Source organism: Lissotriton helveticus, chromosome 4_1 (genome assembly GCF_964261635.1).
Source record: "Lissotriton helveticus chromosome 4_1, aLisHel1.1, whole genome shotgun sequence".
In the NCBI taxonomy this organism is placed as follows: Eukaryota; Metazoa; Chordata; class Amphibia; order Caudata; family Salamandridae; genus Lissotriton; species Lissotriton helveticus.
Genome location: NC_136063.1, coordinates 23632906 through 23650141, shown reverse-complemented (window position 1 = coordinate 23650141; position 17236 = coordinate 23632906). Strand labels below are relative to the sequence as shown.

The 17236-nt window shown below is 46.4% G+C and overlaps 1 protein-coding gene across 2 annotated transcripts in view; it reads left to right on the top strand.

The window, feature by feature from the left end:
* The window catches only part of LOC144826915 (lymphocyte antigen 6E-like), a 45942-nt gene that overhangs the window by 13658 nt on the left and 15048 nt on the right, over positions 1 to 17236 (top strand). For both annotated transcript variants that reach the window (XM_078685374.1, XM_078685373.1), the window contains exon 3: positions 2520 to 2708. In XM_078685374.1, the coding sequence (XP_078541500.1) occupies positions 2520 to 2707 (188 nt within the window). In that variant the 3' untranslated portion in view covers position 2708. The remainder of the gene's footprint in view (positions 1 to 2519; positions 2709 to 17236) is intronic.

Genomic DNA, 17236 nt, shown 5'->3' with positions numbered 1-17236 from the left:
TGGTAGGTCGATATTTTGGCATTCTATATTCTGTCAGTGATCACTGCTGTACAGTGACATGGACAACTCGGGCTTCACAACACTGCACATCTGTACAATGATATGGAGAATTCAGGCATCACAAAACTGCATATCTCTACAGTGACTTAGAGAACTCAGGCATCACAACACTACACATCTGTGCAGTGATTTAAGGAACTCAGGCATCACAGCACTGCAAAACTCTACGGTCATATGGAGAACTCTGGCATCACACCACTACACTTCTGTACAGTTATATAGAAACCTAGGCATCACAGCACTTTCTATCTGTGCAGTAATCCCAGGCATTACACCACTCTGCCTCTCTACAGTGATATGGACTGCACAGGCATAATAACACTGCATATCAATGCAGTGATGTGGTGAACTCAGGCATCACAACACTGCACATCTATACCGTGATAAATGGAACTTAGGCATTGCAATACTGCAAATCTGTTCAGTGTCAGGGATAACTCAGGCATCACAACACTGCACATTTGTACTGTGACATAGAGAACTCAGGTATCCCAGCACTGCACATCTGTAAAGTGATAAAGGGATAACAGACATCACAACACTGACTATCTGTACAGTGATGTGGGGAACTCAGGCATCACAACATTGCACTCTCACCCTATTCTTGTCAGCCCATGACTTGGGCCTAAACTGGTTTTAACCTTGTACAGCTGTTTCTTTACTTGTGTGTGTTTGTGCGCTATGTATTTGTGTTTTACATTTTCTGCATGTTCATATTTTCTGTGGTGTGTTCATATTTGACATTTCCTACAACATAAACTAAAGGACAAGGGGACATATTAGCAAGGGCTTTGTTGCCTGTTTAGCGGCACTTTTTGTCTCTTAAGCAGCGATTTATTCATTGCCCTATCAGCAAGCTGTCGCTAACAGGTGTTAGCAACAGCTTACTGGCGATAGCAGCCGGTTTTCCTATCACCTTGCATGCGAGCGATGATTATCGCTAATGACATGCAAGGTAGGCATTCCCAACTAGACTGAAAACAGTCGCTAATACTACTTCCCCCTATTACCAACGCAGGCGAAGCGATTAAAAAAGTAGCGCTAAGCGCGATTATCGCTAGTATTTAACTCCTGCTGGAAACCTGACTTACCTGTATTCCTCAATGGGAGGTGGATTTTCAGGCTGAGTCCACCATGGAGTTAATGCATGAATATTGCTGAATTTCCAGCGATATCCAGGCATTTCACCGCTATCGCTGGATATTTCATCACAGTGGAGATAAATGTTGCTAATAGCATGTTTTCTCTGCTAAAGTATCCAGCGATAGGCAGCGATAAAAATAAATGCGCTAAGCCCATTTTGCAATGAATTTAGCTAGTTCTTGGCCCAAGAAGTTTCCAAACACACATGGGCACACATGCATTCATATAAACACACATCTAACCATGGGCATTATGTCCACATTTCAACCTATATGGTCGGCCATCTCACATCAACCTCAGTGACAGGGACATGAGTACACCTTCATAAGGTGGAAATCTTCACCAGGTTCTTGCTGTGCCAACAGGTGGCAACCAACAGTAAGTGCAGTTAAACCACAGAGCCTTCTGCAGGACTCACTTGCATAGTATTGAACAATCCCTTGTGAACCTGGAGTTTGACTTTGTCGGGTTAGGCAGTGGCAGCAGGACTCTGGGCCTGACATGAGCTCCTCACTTTCTTGAAGCAGCAGGCCCAGGTCCAGTCCTTCCGCTGTGCAGGTGCGCTAAGCTTCTAAGGGAACAGCGAACTGATGCTGATGGTCCTAAACAGCAATTTATTTATCTAAGTTATGGAGGTCAGTGCCCATCTAACTACAGTCTCTGTTACTGACCTAAATGAAGGGATCTGAAGTAACCAGAGTAAATTGGATATCGTTCTTATGGGATGTCCAGTTCCATGGTGGTGAAACATCACATAAGACTACCACTGCTGTCTGCTGGTGACTCAAAAATATTTGCGAAGGCCGTGCCCTGTGCCTCGTGGATCCTCCGAAAAGGGGTTATGTACAAAGTACATCACTTGGAATATCAAATATGACCTCAGCAGAGACACAACTGAAGGCATCACCGAATGGACATATTTTTGTATTTTTTATCTTTTGCTTCTAGTGGGATTACTGCCTCTTATGAAAGGCAGGTTGTGGTCAAATTTGATATCAAATTCTTACATCTTGTTTTTTGTGTGTGGACGTATCATTTTTGTGAGCAGAATTACAGCAGGGGTTTTCCTTTGCATAATACCAGTAAGGACATCTAGTTGCAGACAGTGGAACTGCAGGTTTTACTGTCAGCAATCTCTATGAGGAAAGCTGTGCTGTGAAACTGTAACTGCTCTCTTGCAGTTACAAATGAATTGAAGTCGTTAGAGATATTGAGACTAAGTAGTTTTTATAAATAATCAGGTTAGGATCTAATATTAAATGTGAAGACATTTAGGCAGTGGGTTCCTACAGATTCATCCTTTTCTTTCCTTACAGATTCAGTGGTTTCCAAGGCCTGTGCTCCAGATTGTAAGGAAGGATCTGCCACTGTGCCAGGCGGGTCAGGTACCGTTTCCTGCTGCAAGTCTGACCTATGCAATGGCGCTTCCAGTGCACATTTTAGCTACACCCTGCTCTCCCTGGCATCGGTCATCAGCGCCCTGGTGATTAAAGCTGCACTGTAAGGTAAGGGGCATTAGGACTAGATACAAGCGTTTCCCGGAAGAACCCTTGGAAAATGTTGGTAGCTGTCTAATTTTCTCACTGTGTCCCTATACATGCAGCGTGTTCAGGATGTCAAAAAAGAAAAAAAGTACACACACCCACCTTTGACCAGTGGCCCATGCGGAGGAGTGTGGCTCAATGGTTGGAGCAGTAGACCTTGATGCAGAGTTCTGGCCAGGGACCAGGGTTCGATTCCCACCTCGGCGGGGTCTCGGGCTCAATTTCCTCTGGCCTGTTAATTCTCGCCTCGGGCCTATTCTAATCACGGGCCCCACGCTGCAACTCTGGGCAATAGCTTGCTTAGCCTCCACACCGGCCCCAACAGCGCTAAGGATGCCTGGCTTCACCCTGGGGGTGCCCAGGAGTGGACACTTCACAGGGAAAGCCAGGAGGGGTTCCACAGCGGTATGAGTATCAGCGCCAGGAAGCCGAATAGGCGACACCGCAAGGTGACCGTCTGGTGACAGTGCGCCCTATAAGTACCATGACATTTACATTTTACATTTACATGTGTACCATTCAAACCATGTGGGGTTCATAAATGGGTGTCACTCACTGTCAACGCTGCCCATGCCAGATGTCGGAAAGTACGCTTGTCTCACATTATGCTGAGGACAGCTGCTAACTGGGCATGTTGCAACTGGATGTGTTTTTCATGAATCAGGCAAGTGTCATCCAGATTCGAGAACTGATTGATGGAAAAATCTCCTGGGTCCTGCTGACCCACTCATCCGCCTCAACCTGCCCTCTAGAGCCCTGCCCCTTTAGCTGTCCCCTGCCAAAGTATTTTATCACACACTCAACTATTGGTTTCTCTTTCTGCACAAGGGCTGCAGAGTATCCCGGCATGCAGCAGGGTAGACAGGGGGGGGTGGGGTGGTACTATGCCTTCTGGGACCATGGGGGAAGCAAGCCTCAGGAGTGCTTAAAATAGAGATATAGATGTGCAGCTACTCTTTGTCTAAGAGTACCTGTGTGGTGCTGAGAAGTGCCAGTACTCTCCCATTAAAAGCATTGGAGAAGTGCTGAGAAGGGCATGCACTACCTTTTCCAAATTCAGGAACTGTCTGACGCCTATGCAATTCTCAATTGAGAAGCTTCTTCCAGCCCCCTGCCCAGAAAGCCCAAGCTTGCTGATTGGCTCCCTAGCTGCCTTGCAACCCTGAGGCCTCCCTCCTCTCACACCTGCCAGGCCCCTTCAGGGATTGTTGGGTGAACCCCAAAACATTCACCTCCATTTTGTGAGCTGAAGCTTTGCTGTGCCCAAGACTGCAGTGACCCAAAAGGCAGGAGGTGGTAAGAAGGCTGACTGTGTGCTATGTATTTGCTGAAATTTTAATGCATTTTTCCTCCACCTGTGACTGCACCATTTTCACCATTTTGTTTGGTGTTGTTCTAGTATACAAAAGTAATGTTTAACCTGCTTGTGACTGTCTGATTTTACCTGTTGCATTTTCGGTTTTGTAGTTAACAAATCTGTAGTTTTGTAATTGCCCAAAAAGACCTGTTTTTCCCTTCAAATGTCTCCCTTAATCTGTGTTTAGACTTATGTGTAACAAACGACTGTCAGACCCCCTTTTCTATTAAGTGAATACAACTGGATTAAACACACCCAACAGCCCCTAACCCGCCTCCATACAGACATGGTGTACCCCAGAGACAGGGTAGAGAGTGCTTTGAGGCTCCTGTAACCTGCTCTTAGTTGTTTAAGCTGTGTTTGAAAAGGGCTTGAAACACTAGTTTTAGCTCATAGAGTGAGTTTGTTTCAGAGTTGGACAAGCGGTATTGTTAGAGGGCAACGTTTTAGGGCCTTACCTGCAGACGTCCAGGGTGTGAATTGAGCCTGTCTGTCTCCTAGGATTGTTTTAATTGAGGAGCAGCTTCTAACCCCCTGCCCAGAAAACTGTGTGGAGGTCACATACACCTCAGATGAGCTGCTATCAGATAATACATCTGTGCACTGATTGGAAGCTGTATTTAATGTTTCTATTGGATGAAGGTTAGTGTTCTTATTGGTTGATAATTGGAGGATTCTGATTGATTTCTGGGTTAGTGATTCTCCTAGATTTAGGGTTTAGGGTTAGTGATCGGATTGATAGATAGGTTTAGAGTTTCTGATTGGTTCAGAGGCTAAGGATTTCTATGGGACATAGGGCTTAGGTTTGTGTACCTCATTATTTGTTGGGACTAGGGTTAGGACAAGGGACAAGGGCTGGCACTCGGGTTGTAGCTAGGGTATTACTTGGACGTAGAACTTAGGGTTTCCTGTCTTATTGGCTGCTGGGACTTGTGTTGAGACTAGGGCTGGGGCTGGTCACCTATTGGTCCTACGGCTTTCGGCTAGTGTTCTGACTGGTTTGGGTTAGGACTAGGGCTTCCATTGACCGAAGGTGGTAACCTGATCACTAGGGCTATTTAAGGCCAGGGTTCAGGGTGTCTCAGCTTGAGCATCAAGGCTAAGTGTGGAGAGGACAAGGGCAGATGACTGAGCCTTTTCAAGCCAGGTCGGGACTAGGGCTAAACATACTGCCCAACTGTACTTACACCAGCACCCACCCTACCCCATCCATGGACCACAACCAGATTAACACACTCACAGCACATGTACTCCACTCATTTACCGCAGTTTACCCTTTATTATCAAAACACCAACTACAAATCCCCATAAACCACATCTGTATACCCTTCTATTCCAGTTACCACACATTTGCACAATCACTTACACACAATACACCGCTCTTCCTATAACACTAACCAATCCAGTCATCACAAATCAAAAGCAAAATCATCACACCATATTTAACTATATTCTATCCAGACACACAATCCCTCATCTAATGACTTCAAGCAGACCCCTTTTTTCACAAACAAACCTATACTCAGCCTTCCATCTTTTCATACACCAACACTCTCCTCTTCTTACTATCACAATAACACAACCACACAAAACTTACACTTCACTGCACCACACTTATAACCTCATTCAGCATTTAAATTTAACACACTCAATTCTAGTTCAGCCCCTTTCACACAACACCTATACTCTATTCACAAACACATCACCACCCCTTTAACATACAGCTTCCACTCACCAACAATACTTTACATTCATATCCTTCTCGGAAAAAAAATACATCAGCGATTTTACATGCATAACACCTCATAATACTTTCCCTCACAAACTACAAATATACATAAATCTTACTGACAACACAAATGATGCACAACATGAAGAAACACGAATGCCAAGCTTACTCTCTCTTACCTCAGCTAAAACATATACATGAACCACATGCTGTACCACCACGTCTAACTCATACACCTTCAATCCTAAACAGACACAAACAAAATAAGCAGCATGCCACTCCTCACAACTGCACCTCTCTGTGTCTACTCATCAACAAGGAGACACTTTATAAACAACACAGCTCACCAACTTACTTTCAATCACCATCTCCACCACCCACACACACGGACCCATCAAAATGCCTTCTGAGCCTGCTTGAAGAGGTACACGATACAGAACAGCTACACTATTGCTAACCTCATACAGCTAATATCAGCACTAAGGGCGCACATGCAATAAGTACAAAAAATACTGTTCACTCAAACAAAGTTGCTCTATAACCAAATCACATTCTCTAAACTGTCTACTAATAAATGCTCTATTGATCTCTAAAAACAAGCGTCCCATCTGGTACCTTCTCACTGACACAAAACTTGACTTACTCTTCATAACAGAACGGTTAGGAGATGAAATGGGTCCAATCTTGCATGAAGATGTTTCTCTAGGCTATCAAGCTATCACCCAAAAATATTTAGGCAAAATAGGAGGTGGTCTAGTGTTAGAAACAGGGATTCCGGGTAGGCTAGGGCACGCACCAGAGCCAGGCAGAAACCCCCAGTCTAGTCAGGGCGAGGGAAGTACACCCTGAGGTTAACTCCTGCTCACCCCCTTGGTAGCTTGGCACGAGTCGTCAGACCTATCGCAGAGCCAATGTGTAAAGCGTTGGTGCAACACACAGACACACAGCGGCAACACAGTAGGCACACTACAAAAGAGACTCCAGACAAGGTTACATAAAAATTGCCTTTGTATTATAAAAACACATTAGAATCACAGACATATACACTGTGCCTACCGGCACCAGGACATTATTTACAGGGGATTATGTACAAGGCAGCGCCAATCGGGTCGCTGCCAGAACCAATGCAAAAGTACACGTCCTCAATAAAGAACACCCAGTACCTACTGGCAAGCTCATAAACTTAGCATCATATTAACATGAGGCATAAAAGAGGGGACCTCTACTGTTGTTTACAGGGCTTACCGCTGTGTTGCCAGAACTGCCAGGACTCCAGCCGGGACTCTAGCCTCCCTTGCCTTCCCTGCCGCCCCCGCCGCCGCTGACCATTCGCGGCCGCCGAGAGGGGCCGGGAGAGGGTAAAAATTACATTTCCCAGCGTCCCCGGAGCTGCGGGGACGCCGCCTGCCACCAGGGACTTCCGCCGGAGGCGTATTTGAGAGCGCCCTTCCCTCGGCAAAGCGGGGACCTCTACTGTTGTTTACAGGGCTTACCGCTGTGTTGCCAGAACTGCCAGGACTCCAGCCGGGACTCTAGCCTCCCTTGCCTTCCCTGCCGCCCCCGCCGCCGCTGACCATTTGCGGCCGCCGAGAGGGGCCGGGAGAGGGTAAAAACTACATTTCCCAGCGTCCCCGGAGCTGCGGGGACGCCGCCTGCCACCAGGGACTTCCGCCGGAGGCGTATTTGAGAGCGCCCTTCCCTCGGCAAAGCGGGGACCTCTACTGTTGTTTACAGGGCTTACCGCTGTGTTGCCAGAACTGCCAGGACTCCAGCCGGGACTCTAGCCTCCCTTGCCTTCCCTGCCGCCCCCGCCGCCGCTGACCATTCGCGGCCGCCGAGAGGGGCCGGGAGAGGGTAAAAACTACATTTCCCAGCGTCCCCGGAGCTGCGGGGACGCCGCCTGCCACCAGGGACTTCCGCCGGAGGCGTATTTGAGAGCGCCCTTCCCTCCGCGTCGCGGGACGCGCGCGGGCGACGCCGGGCGGAGCCCGGGCAGAGGGCGGGCCGTCTAAGGCCGTCCGAGGTCGAACTAGGTCGGGTTGGGCCAGGGATTCTGCCTGTTTTCTCCAAAGTTTCTTCATTGCGCACAGAATACCAGGCCTGTTGAACACCAGGTAATCAGAAACTCATTTTTCCTGTGTATTATAACATTTTGTTCAAGTGTATTACTGCTGAGCAATGCCTGCTAAAAAGCAACCTACTGTCTCAAACACAATGGAGAACTATCTTGTTCAAGTGGTGACAAAAATTAACACTGATAGAAGGACTTCTTTGGGACTAGAATCCCCTATACAATCACCACTGGTAGATATTGAGAATGAGGACTCATTCGCTTTGCTAAATAATACTCTCTTGGGTGGGGCACATGACTCCCTCCAGGACACAAATAGCATCCAGCCCAGTGGCATAGTAGCCAACACCGAAGAAAACTGCGACATTGACGCATTGACTGTGCTTTCTACAAATAGTGAGTCCATCATCTCTATCGCCCCCCCATCCCCGCACCAAGGGTTTCAGGGGGTAAAAGAAAAGCCATTCAAAAGCGAGGAGGCCTAAGATCAGCCAAAAATAAAGCTGCTACGCCACCTAGGAAATCTACCGATGATGATGAGGAAGACCTGACTGGGGAAACCTACGTGACTCTCTCCGATGATCTATTACAGAAACTCTGTTGCCTGATGGATACAAAAATCAAAGGGATGGTAAAACCCCTGATTAGTAAAATCGATAAACTAACCGCTGAAGTAAGCAAACTGGAAGGTCTATTGGGAAAAACTTTGGGGGAAGTGAGAAAACTTCCAGAAGTTATTACAAATAGTGTCCAGCCACTGATGAGCGAAATTCAATCTGGCAAATCTAACGGACCGACTCCTGATGTTGCACCATATCCCCCGCTGCCTTTATTGATAAACTTATCTGATAGGCCCTCCGGAGACGTAACAACTGCTTATCCCCAAGGGGAACCTAACTCCTTGAAAGGATCATCAGAGCTTGTTGTGGAAGCTTCACCTTTAGTTCTTGTTCTTGCAAATGTACCTCCATTAGCCCCCGGTGATGTTGAATCAACTGCATCATTGCTAAATAAATCTTTATCATGGCTAACCAACAACATGGCCATAACCTCCTGGGGCAAGGAGCAACTAGCGGAAGAACTGGTGAATGCAAGAAGGGTTGAGTGGATTGGGAATAGGGTACAAAAATTCAAGGGGGACTGTGTTGTGCTTAACTTCTCTGACCCCGAGGTTTTGCCAAATATCTTGCCCAATCTCCACCCACCTCAGAAAAGAATTACCCCAATCGTCCCATTGACCGTAGATTTCTTCTATCCTAGGAAAGGCAGAGGTCCTAATTGCAGTACACTAAGAACAAAATGGAACGTTGTAACCAAGAGGGGCGGCAAGAACCCTGATTTTGCCGAGTGGGGTCTAGGATTGGAAAACAGATTTTCCACTCTTTCCAACCTAGACGCATGTGATTGACTACCATCTATCCCCACCACCTTGCTGCAAATTCCTGCGGCTACATGCTCTTCAGAGGTGTTTAGCTGCCAAACATCTTCACAAAATGTCACAGACATCATTGTTCCTAGAGCTGTTTTAACTGCAGTAAATACACATGAAATTGGTATTGTCGATTTAACAACAAAAGGGTCAGCTCATTGTAATTATCCACTAATGGCAAATGCCAAAGGGAATTTATTGTCTTGGAATATTGCTGGGCTTTGTTCCAAAATGGATTATGGAGAATGGTTTGGTTTTGTCAGCCTGTATGATGTTTGCATTTTTCAAGAGACCTGGGCTTGTGATCCTGTATTTGCACTAGGCTACCTGAACTTTTACCTTCCGGCCACCAAGGGCCCTAAAGGGCGACCGATGGGGGGACTCACTATATGGGTGCGCCAGTCTCTTATGATTGATGTGAGAAATATTGAGCTTCATCAAAAAGACATCCAGCTCATTCGACTAAAGGGTAACCCATCCACCTCCATAGATATTTACAACGTATATGCTAGAGGGGGTTGTGTAGGAAAATCTGAGGTCCTTTTGTCTTTGCATAATCTGTTAGAAACTCACTCATCTGGGAAAAATATACTAATAGCTGGCGACCTAAATCGCACTTTTGAACCTCTAGACATTGGTGAAGCACAATTGGGCATGGAGGAAGATACGTTATGGGATATCCCCGCTCTTAATACAACTCCAATAACACGCTGGACTGAGGACATTCTCGGCCTTAACGCCATGTGTCTTGAACATGGGTTAAGGGCTTTGAATGGTCGGACAAAGTCTGACAGAGTACCAGCCATGACATTTAACAATGGGAGAAATAAAAGCCGTATTGACTACGTTATATGTAGCATGTCCCTATGGCCAAATGTCATAGACATGGTTGTTTCAGAAAGGCTCGAGAGCGACCATGATCCCTTATGTGTTCTACATAATTGGTGGCTGTCTGATGTTGTGTCAAGTACCTGTGTTGAACCTCTTCCACCATTGACGGTACCCTCCAATGATATGCGCAGGCTGAGGTGGACTAGTGTTAGAACTGACCCGCTGGTCTTAGAAAAAATAAGCTTGGCAACCGATAAGGCTATACTGGCCCTTGAGGGAGAGGCTGGGCATTCTCCTACCCAAAATAATGCTACCAATGTCCATAATGACCTTTTTAAAGAAATAAAATGCCATTTCCTAAAACCGGCAAATAAAAAGAAGCCTGGGGCCCATAGGCCTGCTAAATGGTACAACCAAGACTGCAGGGGGGCCAGGGCCCGCCTGGGTGCCGCAATTAAGAACAATAACAAGGAGGCTACTAGGATAGCTAGGAAAGAATATAAAAACTCCATAGCTAAAGCGAAAAAAGGTTGGGATGAAGCCCATTGGAACTTGCTACAGAGTGCCAGTGACCAAAATCACTCCAGGTTATTCTGGCATATAGTTAAATGGGGTCATGACAGGCTTGAAGATGCTACTACAAACAATGTCCCCCAGGATGCTTGGGTAAAATTCTTCAGCGAACAATATGCTTCTAGTGACCAGTCTGGGGGTAGTGTACGTCCACCCTCTTCCTTGACAGAAGAAGACATTTTTATGCAGTCTGAAATATCGATTGCACTTAAAACTGTCCAACGTGGTCGTGCCCCCGGTATTGACGGGGTTCCCGCAGACGTTTTCCTAAACGATACTGCAAGATGGTGTAAATATATCCATCTGTTAATAAATTATATTGCCAGAGGTGCAGATATTCCAGAAACATGGAGGGGTGCTGTTATCATTCCGATATATAAGAAAGGAGACCGTGCTCTGCCTAGTAATTACCGCCCAATTAGTTTGATCGACACTATCCAAAAAATAGTGGGGCGAGTAATCGTTAATAGGTTGCTTGATTGGGTTGAGGATAACAACATTTTATCCCCCTATCAGGCCGGTTTTCGCAGGGCAACCAGCACTGTGGACCAAGTCTTCCGTCTCCAGCTGATCCAGTGGAGGACCGTGGTACTAGGCGGAGGCAGCCTGTATGCAGCTTTTGTTGATTTGCGGGCTGCCTTCGACCTGGTACCAAGGACAAAATTGTGGGAAGTTCTTGCGACTCTTGGGGTCCCTGGTGAACTGTTGTCCTTAATTATGCGTTTACACGAGGGCAATTTCGCTAAAATCCGCTGGGGTGGGTATGGTAACGACACCGCCGAATTCCCAGTTGAGCGTGGGGTTCGGCAGGGATGCTCAATGGCCCCCACTCTGTTCACCCTTTTTATTAACGGTGTGGTTTCTTGTATGCAAACGCAGGCAGTGGATGCTCCCTCTCTTGCAGGTGAAAAAGTTCCAATTTTAATGTTCGCCGATGATACCTTAATTTTATCAAAAACACCAGCTGGGTTGCAAAAAGCATTGGCAATATTCGATGACTTCTGTGTAGTTCACGGATGGGAGGTAAACTGGTCTAAGACTAAACTCATGGCTTTCAATCCTCACAGAAATTTTAAACCAAAAATTTCTCTGAGTGGTCGTACCTTGGAGGTTGTTAAATCCTTCACTTATCTAGGGATTCATATCTCTAATGACAACAGGTGGCAGCAACATCTTAACATTGCTACTTTAAGGCATAAACAGTTAGCAGGTACAATCATTAAGGAGCAAAGGAAATCACTCACCAAGCCCATTAAACCTCCACTGATAATTTATGAGGCAAAAGCAATAGGGTCTGCCTTGTATGGTGCGGAGTTATGGGGGCATGAAAACCTTCAGGAACTCCAAACTTCTGAAAATAAATTTTATAGGACACTGATAGGTGTCCCACAGAGCAGCCCGCTATTGCCATTAAGATACGAATTAGGCAGGAGAGCGATCTCTGATAAAGCCAAACTGCGGCCGATTTTATACTGGCGCAGGCTTTGGACTACGCCAGAGCTCTCTCACTATGCGAATGGGTTTAAAGATGTTGTTACAACCGACTGCTACAACAAAATTAAGTGGTTTAAATCATTGAAGATTGCTTTGTTCGACCTAGGACTCAATGCTTTATGGACCGATCCAGCTGGGGCTTTATTCCCTTCCAAGTCCACCCTAAAAAACATTTACTGGGAACATGTTGTTAACAAGAGTATGCTTAGTATAAACAGTGGGTCTATGACCACTAGCTACTTAGAGATCAAGCTGTACCCAATTTATGAAATGTATTGGGATTACATATTAAAACCCATGGACAGGAAACTGCTTTTCCAACTGAGGGTAGGTTCCCTCCCCCTCTGTAATTTAACATCTAAATGGAAAGCAGGGGGTGTATCAACCTGTCCAGTCTGTGGGGTTGGTAATGAGACTCTTGGTCATTTTTTGTTCTCATGTACAATGTACTCTGCACCAAGGCGAGCTTGGCTAGCTCCCATGTGCAGGAACCTAGGTACAAAAAATAGTATGGTAGCATTGCGGATTCTAAGATCTACTTCTGTCAACTGGATTATAATTGCCACTGCAAAGTACCTGGGGTGGGCCTGGATTTTAAGACAGAGATTGTTGGCAGGATAATCATTTATCGCATAGTCAACTCTATTTGTTAGACACATGTCTATTCTCTGTAATAATTCAATGTAAATCCAGAGACTGCTAGACTATTGTTTATTCTCTGCAAATGTTGATTAGTTGGCCAGAGACTGCTTGACTAGTGTCTATCTCATTTTCAATGCAACATATTTATTTAACGTATCATCGGTTGAAATTTTATGATATGAATTTTCTTATAAATTGCCTCTTGTGATTATCACTCAGGCACTTTTTTTAAATTCACCTGCACTTGATATTTTAAAACGTGTATTGTTTCTTAAATATTATCTATGTGCTTATGTCTAACAGACTATGTAAATTTAATTGTTTTTTTATTAAATGTTTGTATGTCTGCTTTTATGAGTATACACTCGAATAAAGCACTTTTGAATTTGAATTTGAATTTGATTAGCTCAGGCATGAACCAAATGACCTGAAGTCGGGCAACCCCCTAAGCACAAATGCAACATCATAAGGCATGACCCCAATAGGCATAGATTACATTTAGACATGATAACCTCAATGCATCCCATTAGGCGTAAAACACATCATTCATCAATACATTAGGCAAAATATAGGGAATCTCACTAGGCATAAACATATGCTTTAGGCATTACCCACACATCTTAGTATGACATTAGGCATCATCATCTTTGTAAAAACATAAGGCATAATCCTATGGGCATGGGGCATAAATCACATTTAGATCAGGCAAACAGCACATCACATTAGGCATAAATCATGATCTTCATAATAAGGGTAGCCAGTGACTATCAACTAGGGCTGCTCCTGGCACAACACATTATGCCTAGACCTCATTAGGGCGCCTTAGGGATTACTAGCCGTGAGCACATGGTATCGTAGGATCACTGCTAGGAAAAGAGATCACCACATGTGCCTTTCCGCTCAGGCACTAGAACCACGAGCAGTACTAGGTATGGGACGCAAAATTATGATTAGAAGGAAGGCAGGACCACCTCAAGACACATCATATCCCCCGTTGCAGCTGCCCACGCTCTCGTGGTGCAGCTGTAGGAATAAGCAATGTGTAAATTGGAGCCCCACTCTGGGACTCCACAGTACAGAATTGAACCCATTGAAACTGCCCTCTGGACGGCGGGGCAGTAGTGTGAAAGGAAGTCAGTACTGGTCCGTTGGAAAATGCCCAAACGTTGCAGTGGCCCGCAACTGCGGCGCCGCTGTGACAATCAGTAGACCCTAGCAAGTTGGAGCCCCCACTAGGACTCTAAAATAAAAAAAAATCCCCACCTTTCAGCTGCCCGCTGCTGCGGTGCAGCTGTGAATGCAGAGTCCCCTTCAGGCCGCCACTCAACCCAGGGATGAAAAAGAAGAGAGGCTCAGCCCCACTCACCACTCCTGGGGGGTGAGAGAAGAAGTCAGCTGCCATCGGCTGTACACCGCGATCTCTGCTGCCGACATTGGAGTCGCCCGCCGCCCTGCTAGCCCGCTCAACACCGAGCCCCTACTCACCTGGGGATTCCTTGGGTCTCCGCTCTCCTAGGCTGGCCTGAACTCATCGGGAAACACCTCACGGGGCACAGTAACAGGGATGTTACGAGTGCCTGCGGGCTCTCCTCATGGCTACGGGAGCCCCGCCTCCGGTCCAGCTGCTTCCTTCTCGGGCAGCTCCCTGAGTGGCCGGTCCCCACCTCACCCCCCGGCTTCCTGTTTCTTAGCAACTACCAGCACCAATCTTCCCCCTCTGATGTCAGCGGGGGAGCCCGCGCGGTGCTCCGGAAGCTCCCGGGCCGGCAGCGGTGATTCATGGTGGATGCGGGGTGGGCACCCACTCTGTAGAATGCGGCATAAAGCGGGGTAGGCTCCCGTTATCGAGTGAAAACCCACGGGGTGGACACCCGTTCTCAATAATTCGCCATAAAGTGGGGTAGGCACCTGCTCTTCCTGGTGCAACGCAGGGTGGGCTCCCGCTGTAGTTTAAATGAGCAAAGGGTGCATAAGTGTGGGGTGGGCACCCTCTTGTCTCAGGAGTGCGGGGGGGAATCCCACATGCCGAGGTTCCCTCCCACAACGGTGGCAGCACAGCGCTGCATGGTCCATGCTTGTTCTTGTCCTGGGTAAAATTTTGCGCTCACGAGGCACTAGGGAAGCGGGCAGGGTTTGGCAAAGGTCAGCAGCCTACAGAGCAGCTATTCCCCAGTGGAGTAGCAAGCCCTTGGGACAGTCAAACGCAGTGAGGATGGATATCCTGAAGTGAAGCAGCCCTGGCTCCAGCGTAGCTCCTTCCCAGTCCAGAAGAAGGTAGAGGGGCAAAGTTGGGCTCAGGGTGTCCCCTCCATGTCAGCACAAGCACCCCCAAGGGCTCACAGGCCCTGTAATTACACACCTCCCTGCCCTGTGTCTGGAAGGAGGTAGAAGCTTCTGGAAGGGTCTGGGGTAGGGGTTTCTGGAAGGGTCTTGGAAGTTCCGGTCCCAACTGGCACTGGGAGGGATGTTAATAGGGGGCGGAGCTAGCCTTGCACAGGGCCTGCACTGACCTAGCCAGGGAGAGGGGATTCCTGCGCCCACTACTCTAGTTACAGACCTCCCACTCAGCCTGACCCTGCCTCCTTGGAGCCACCCACTCCTCACCAGCCCCGATCACTTCTAGAAACAGACCGGCAGGCAGGCACACAGCACACAGAAATGCCAACTTCTAAAAGTGCACACATCATTGTGCAGCATTTATCATTCCCATTCCACACATACCAAACATGACATACTTGTTTTGTCTTATTTAGGAATTATCCCATAAGGGGGGGAGGGGTCCCAATGTTAGCCTATGGAGGGCAGAGAGTGCATGCACTCTGCACTGCTAACGAGTGCTAAAGTGCCCAGAGTCCTAAAACTACCGTCACCACATCAGCAAAAAGGCAAGGAGGAAAGCAAAACGTTTAGGGATGACCCTGCAAAAAGGGCCAAGTCCAACATCTAGCCATTGATTTTGGGCAAACTTAAATATCACCAAAGCTGATGTTGTCTCAATGCAAGTTTGTGAGGCCCTCTTCACCAGATGCAACCCTACACCATCTTCCTTTCCTGCAACTATACAGACCTCCACCTAGCAATTCAACTTTGATTGACAAACTTCGAGACATAGTTTCAAACTTAATAACACTACATTCAAACCTATACATTCTTGATGACCTCAACATTTGGTATGACAAACCCAATATGCCCCATCCCAAATATTCAGCAATTGACTAGATCCACTGAACCTGCATCAGATCATCCACACACCCACACACATTGCTGGACACATCCTAGATATTGTTTTTGCTAATACACAACTAATTAAATTTCAAACAATGACTTCACTCACATGGTCAGACCGCCATTTGCTTGCATTCCAACATAAAAGAACACTAAGCAACACACCTAAATCCACCTTACATTCCTCCCCTTATCGACCATGAAACAAACTCAATTTGGAACACTTAGAAACACAACTAAATCCAGTACAGATCTAGACTCAATAAACGCAGTTCAAAATGTATATGATTGGCTACAGGAAGCTTTCGATATTCTAGTACCACTAAAAACGGCACAACAGAACAAAAGATAGCAGACACCTTGGAGAAATACAGAGCTAAAAGAGATAAAACAACAAATTGGAAAGCAACAGCGTACCTGTATAAAAACAAACACCAGTCAAGACGAACTTCACTTGCAGAAATGTAAGAAATTATACTACTCAGAGAGAATTCAGAATGCTAAATGTGCAAATAAAAAATTCCAGAAAATTCCAAATGAATTTCGTAATCAAAATTGCTTAGAATGGGCTCATCCCATCACATAAGATTTTACAGACAATCTTGCAAATCATTACACAGTCAAAGCAGACACATTGGACTCATATTTAAAACAAAGAAAAAACATCAGCACCAACCCTTTTCCACAATAATCCAGGAATATGCTAACCCAGCCTATTCCTTCCAACTAATACCACATAATGCATTTATTGACCTGGTCAAAGCAAGCAGGCCTGCCAGCAGCCCTTCTGAACCCACTCCACCACATACCTTCTAGAAAATTGTACTATCAATTTTTGCTGTCACTCCGGTAAGAAGAATTAGCCCTTTGCCACAGAAAACAAACCTGGACCCACTAAACCAAGACAACCACAGACCCATTAAAATTGACTTTTCCTGGGCAAACTGATAAAAAGAGCAGAATTCGCCCAGATGTCACAATGCCACGCCTGCAAGTTCTCCTGCATCCGGACCTGCCTCGCACCAGCACCAGCCAAGCCGAACACCAGCAGTAACCACCTCAAGTGCATCCTGCTCAACACCCGCTCCGTCCACAGACACGCCATCGAACTCTGGAACCTCCTCGACACCACAGCTCC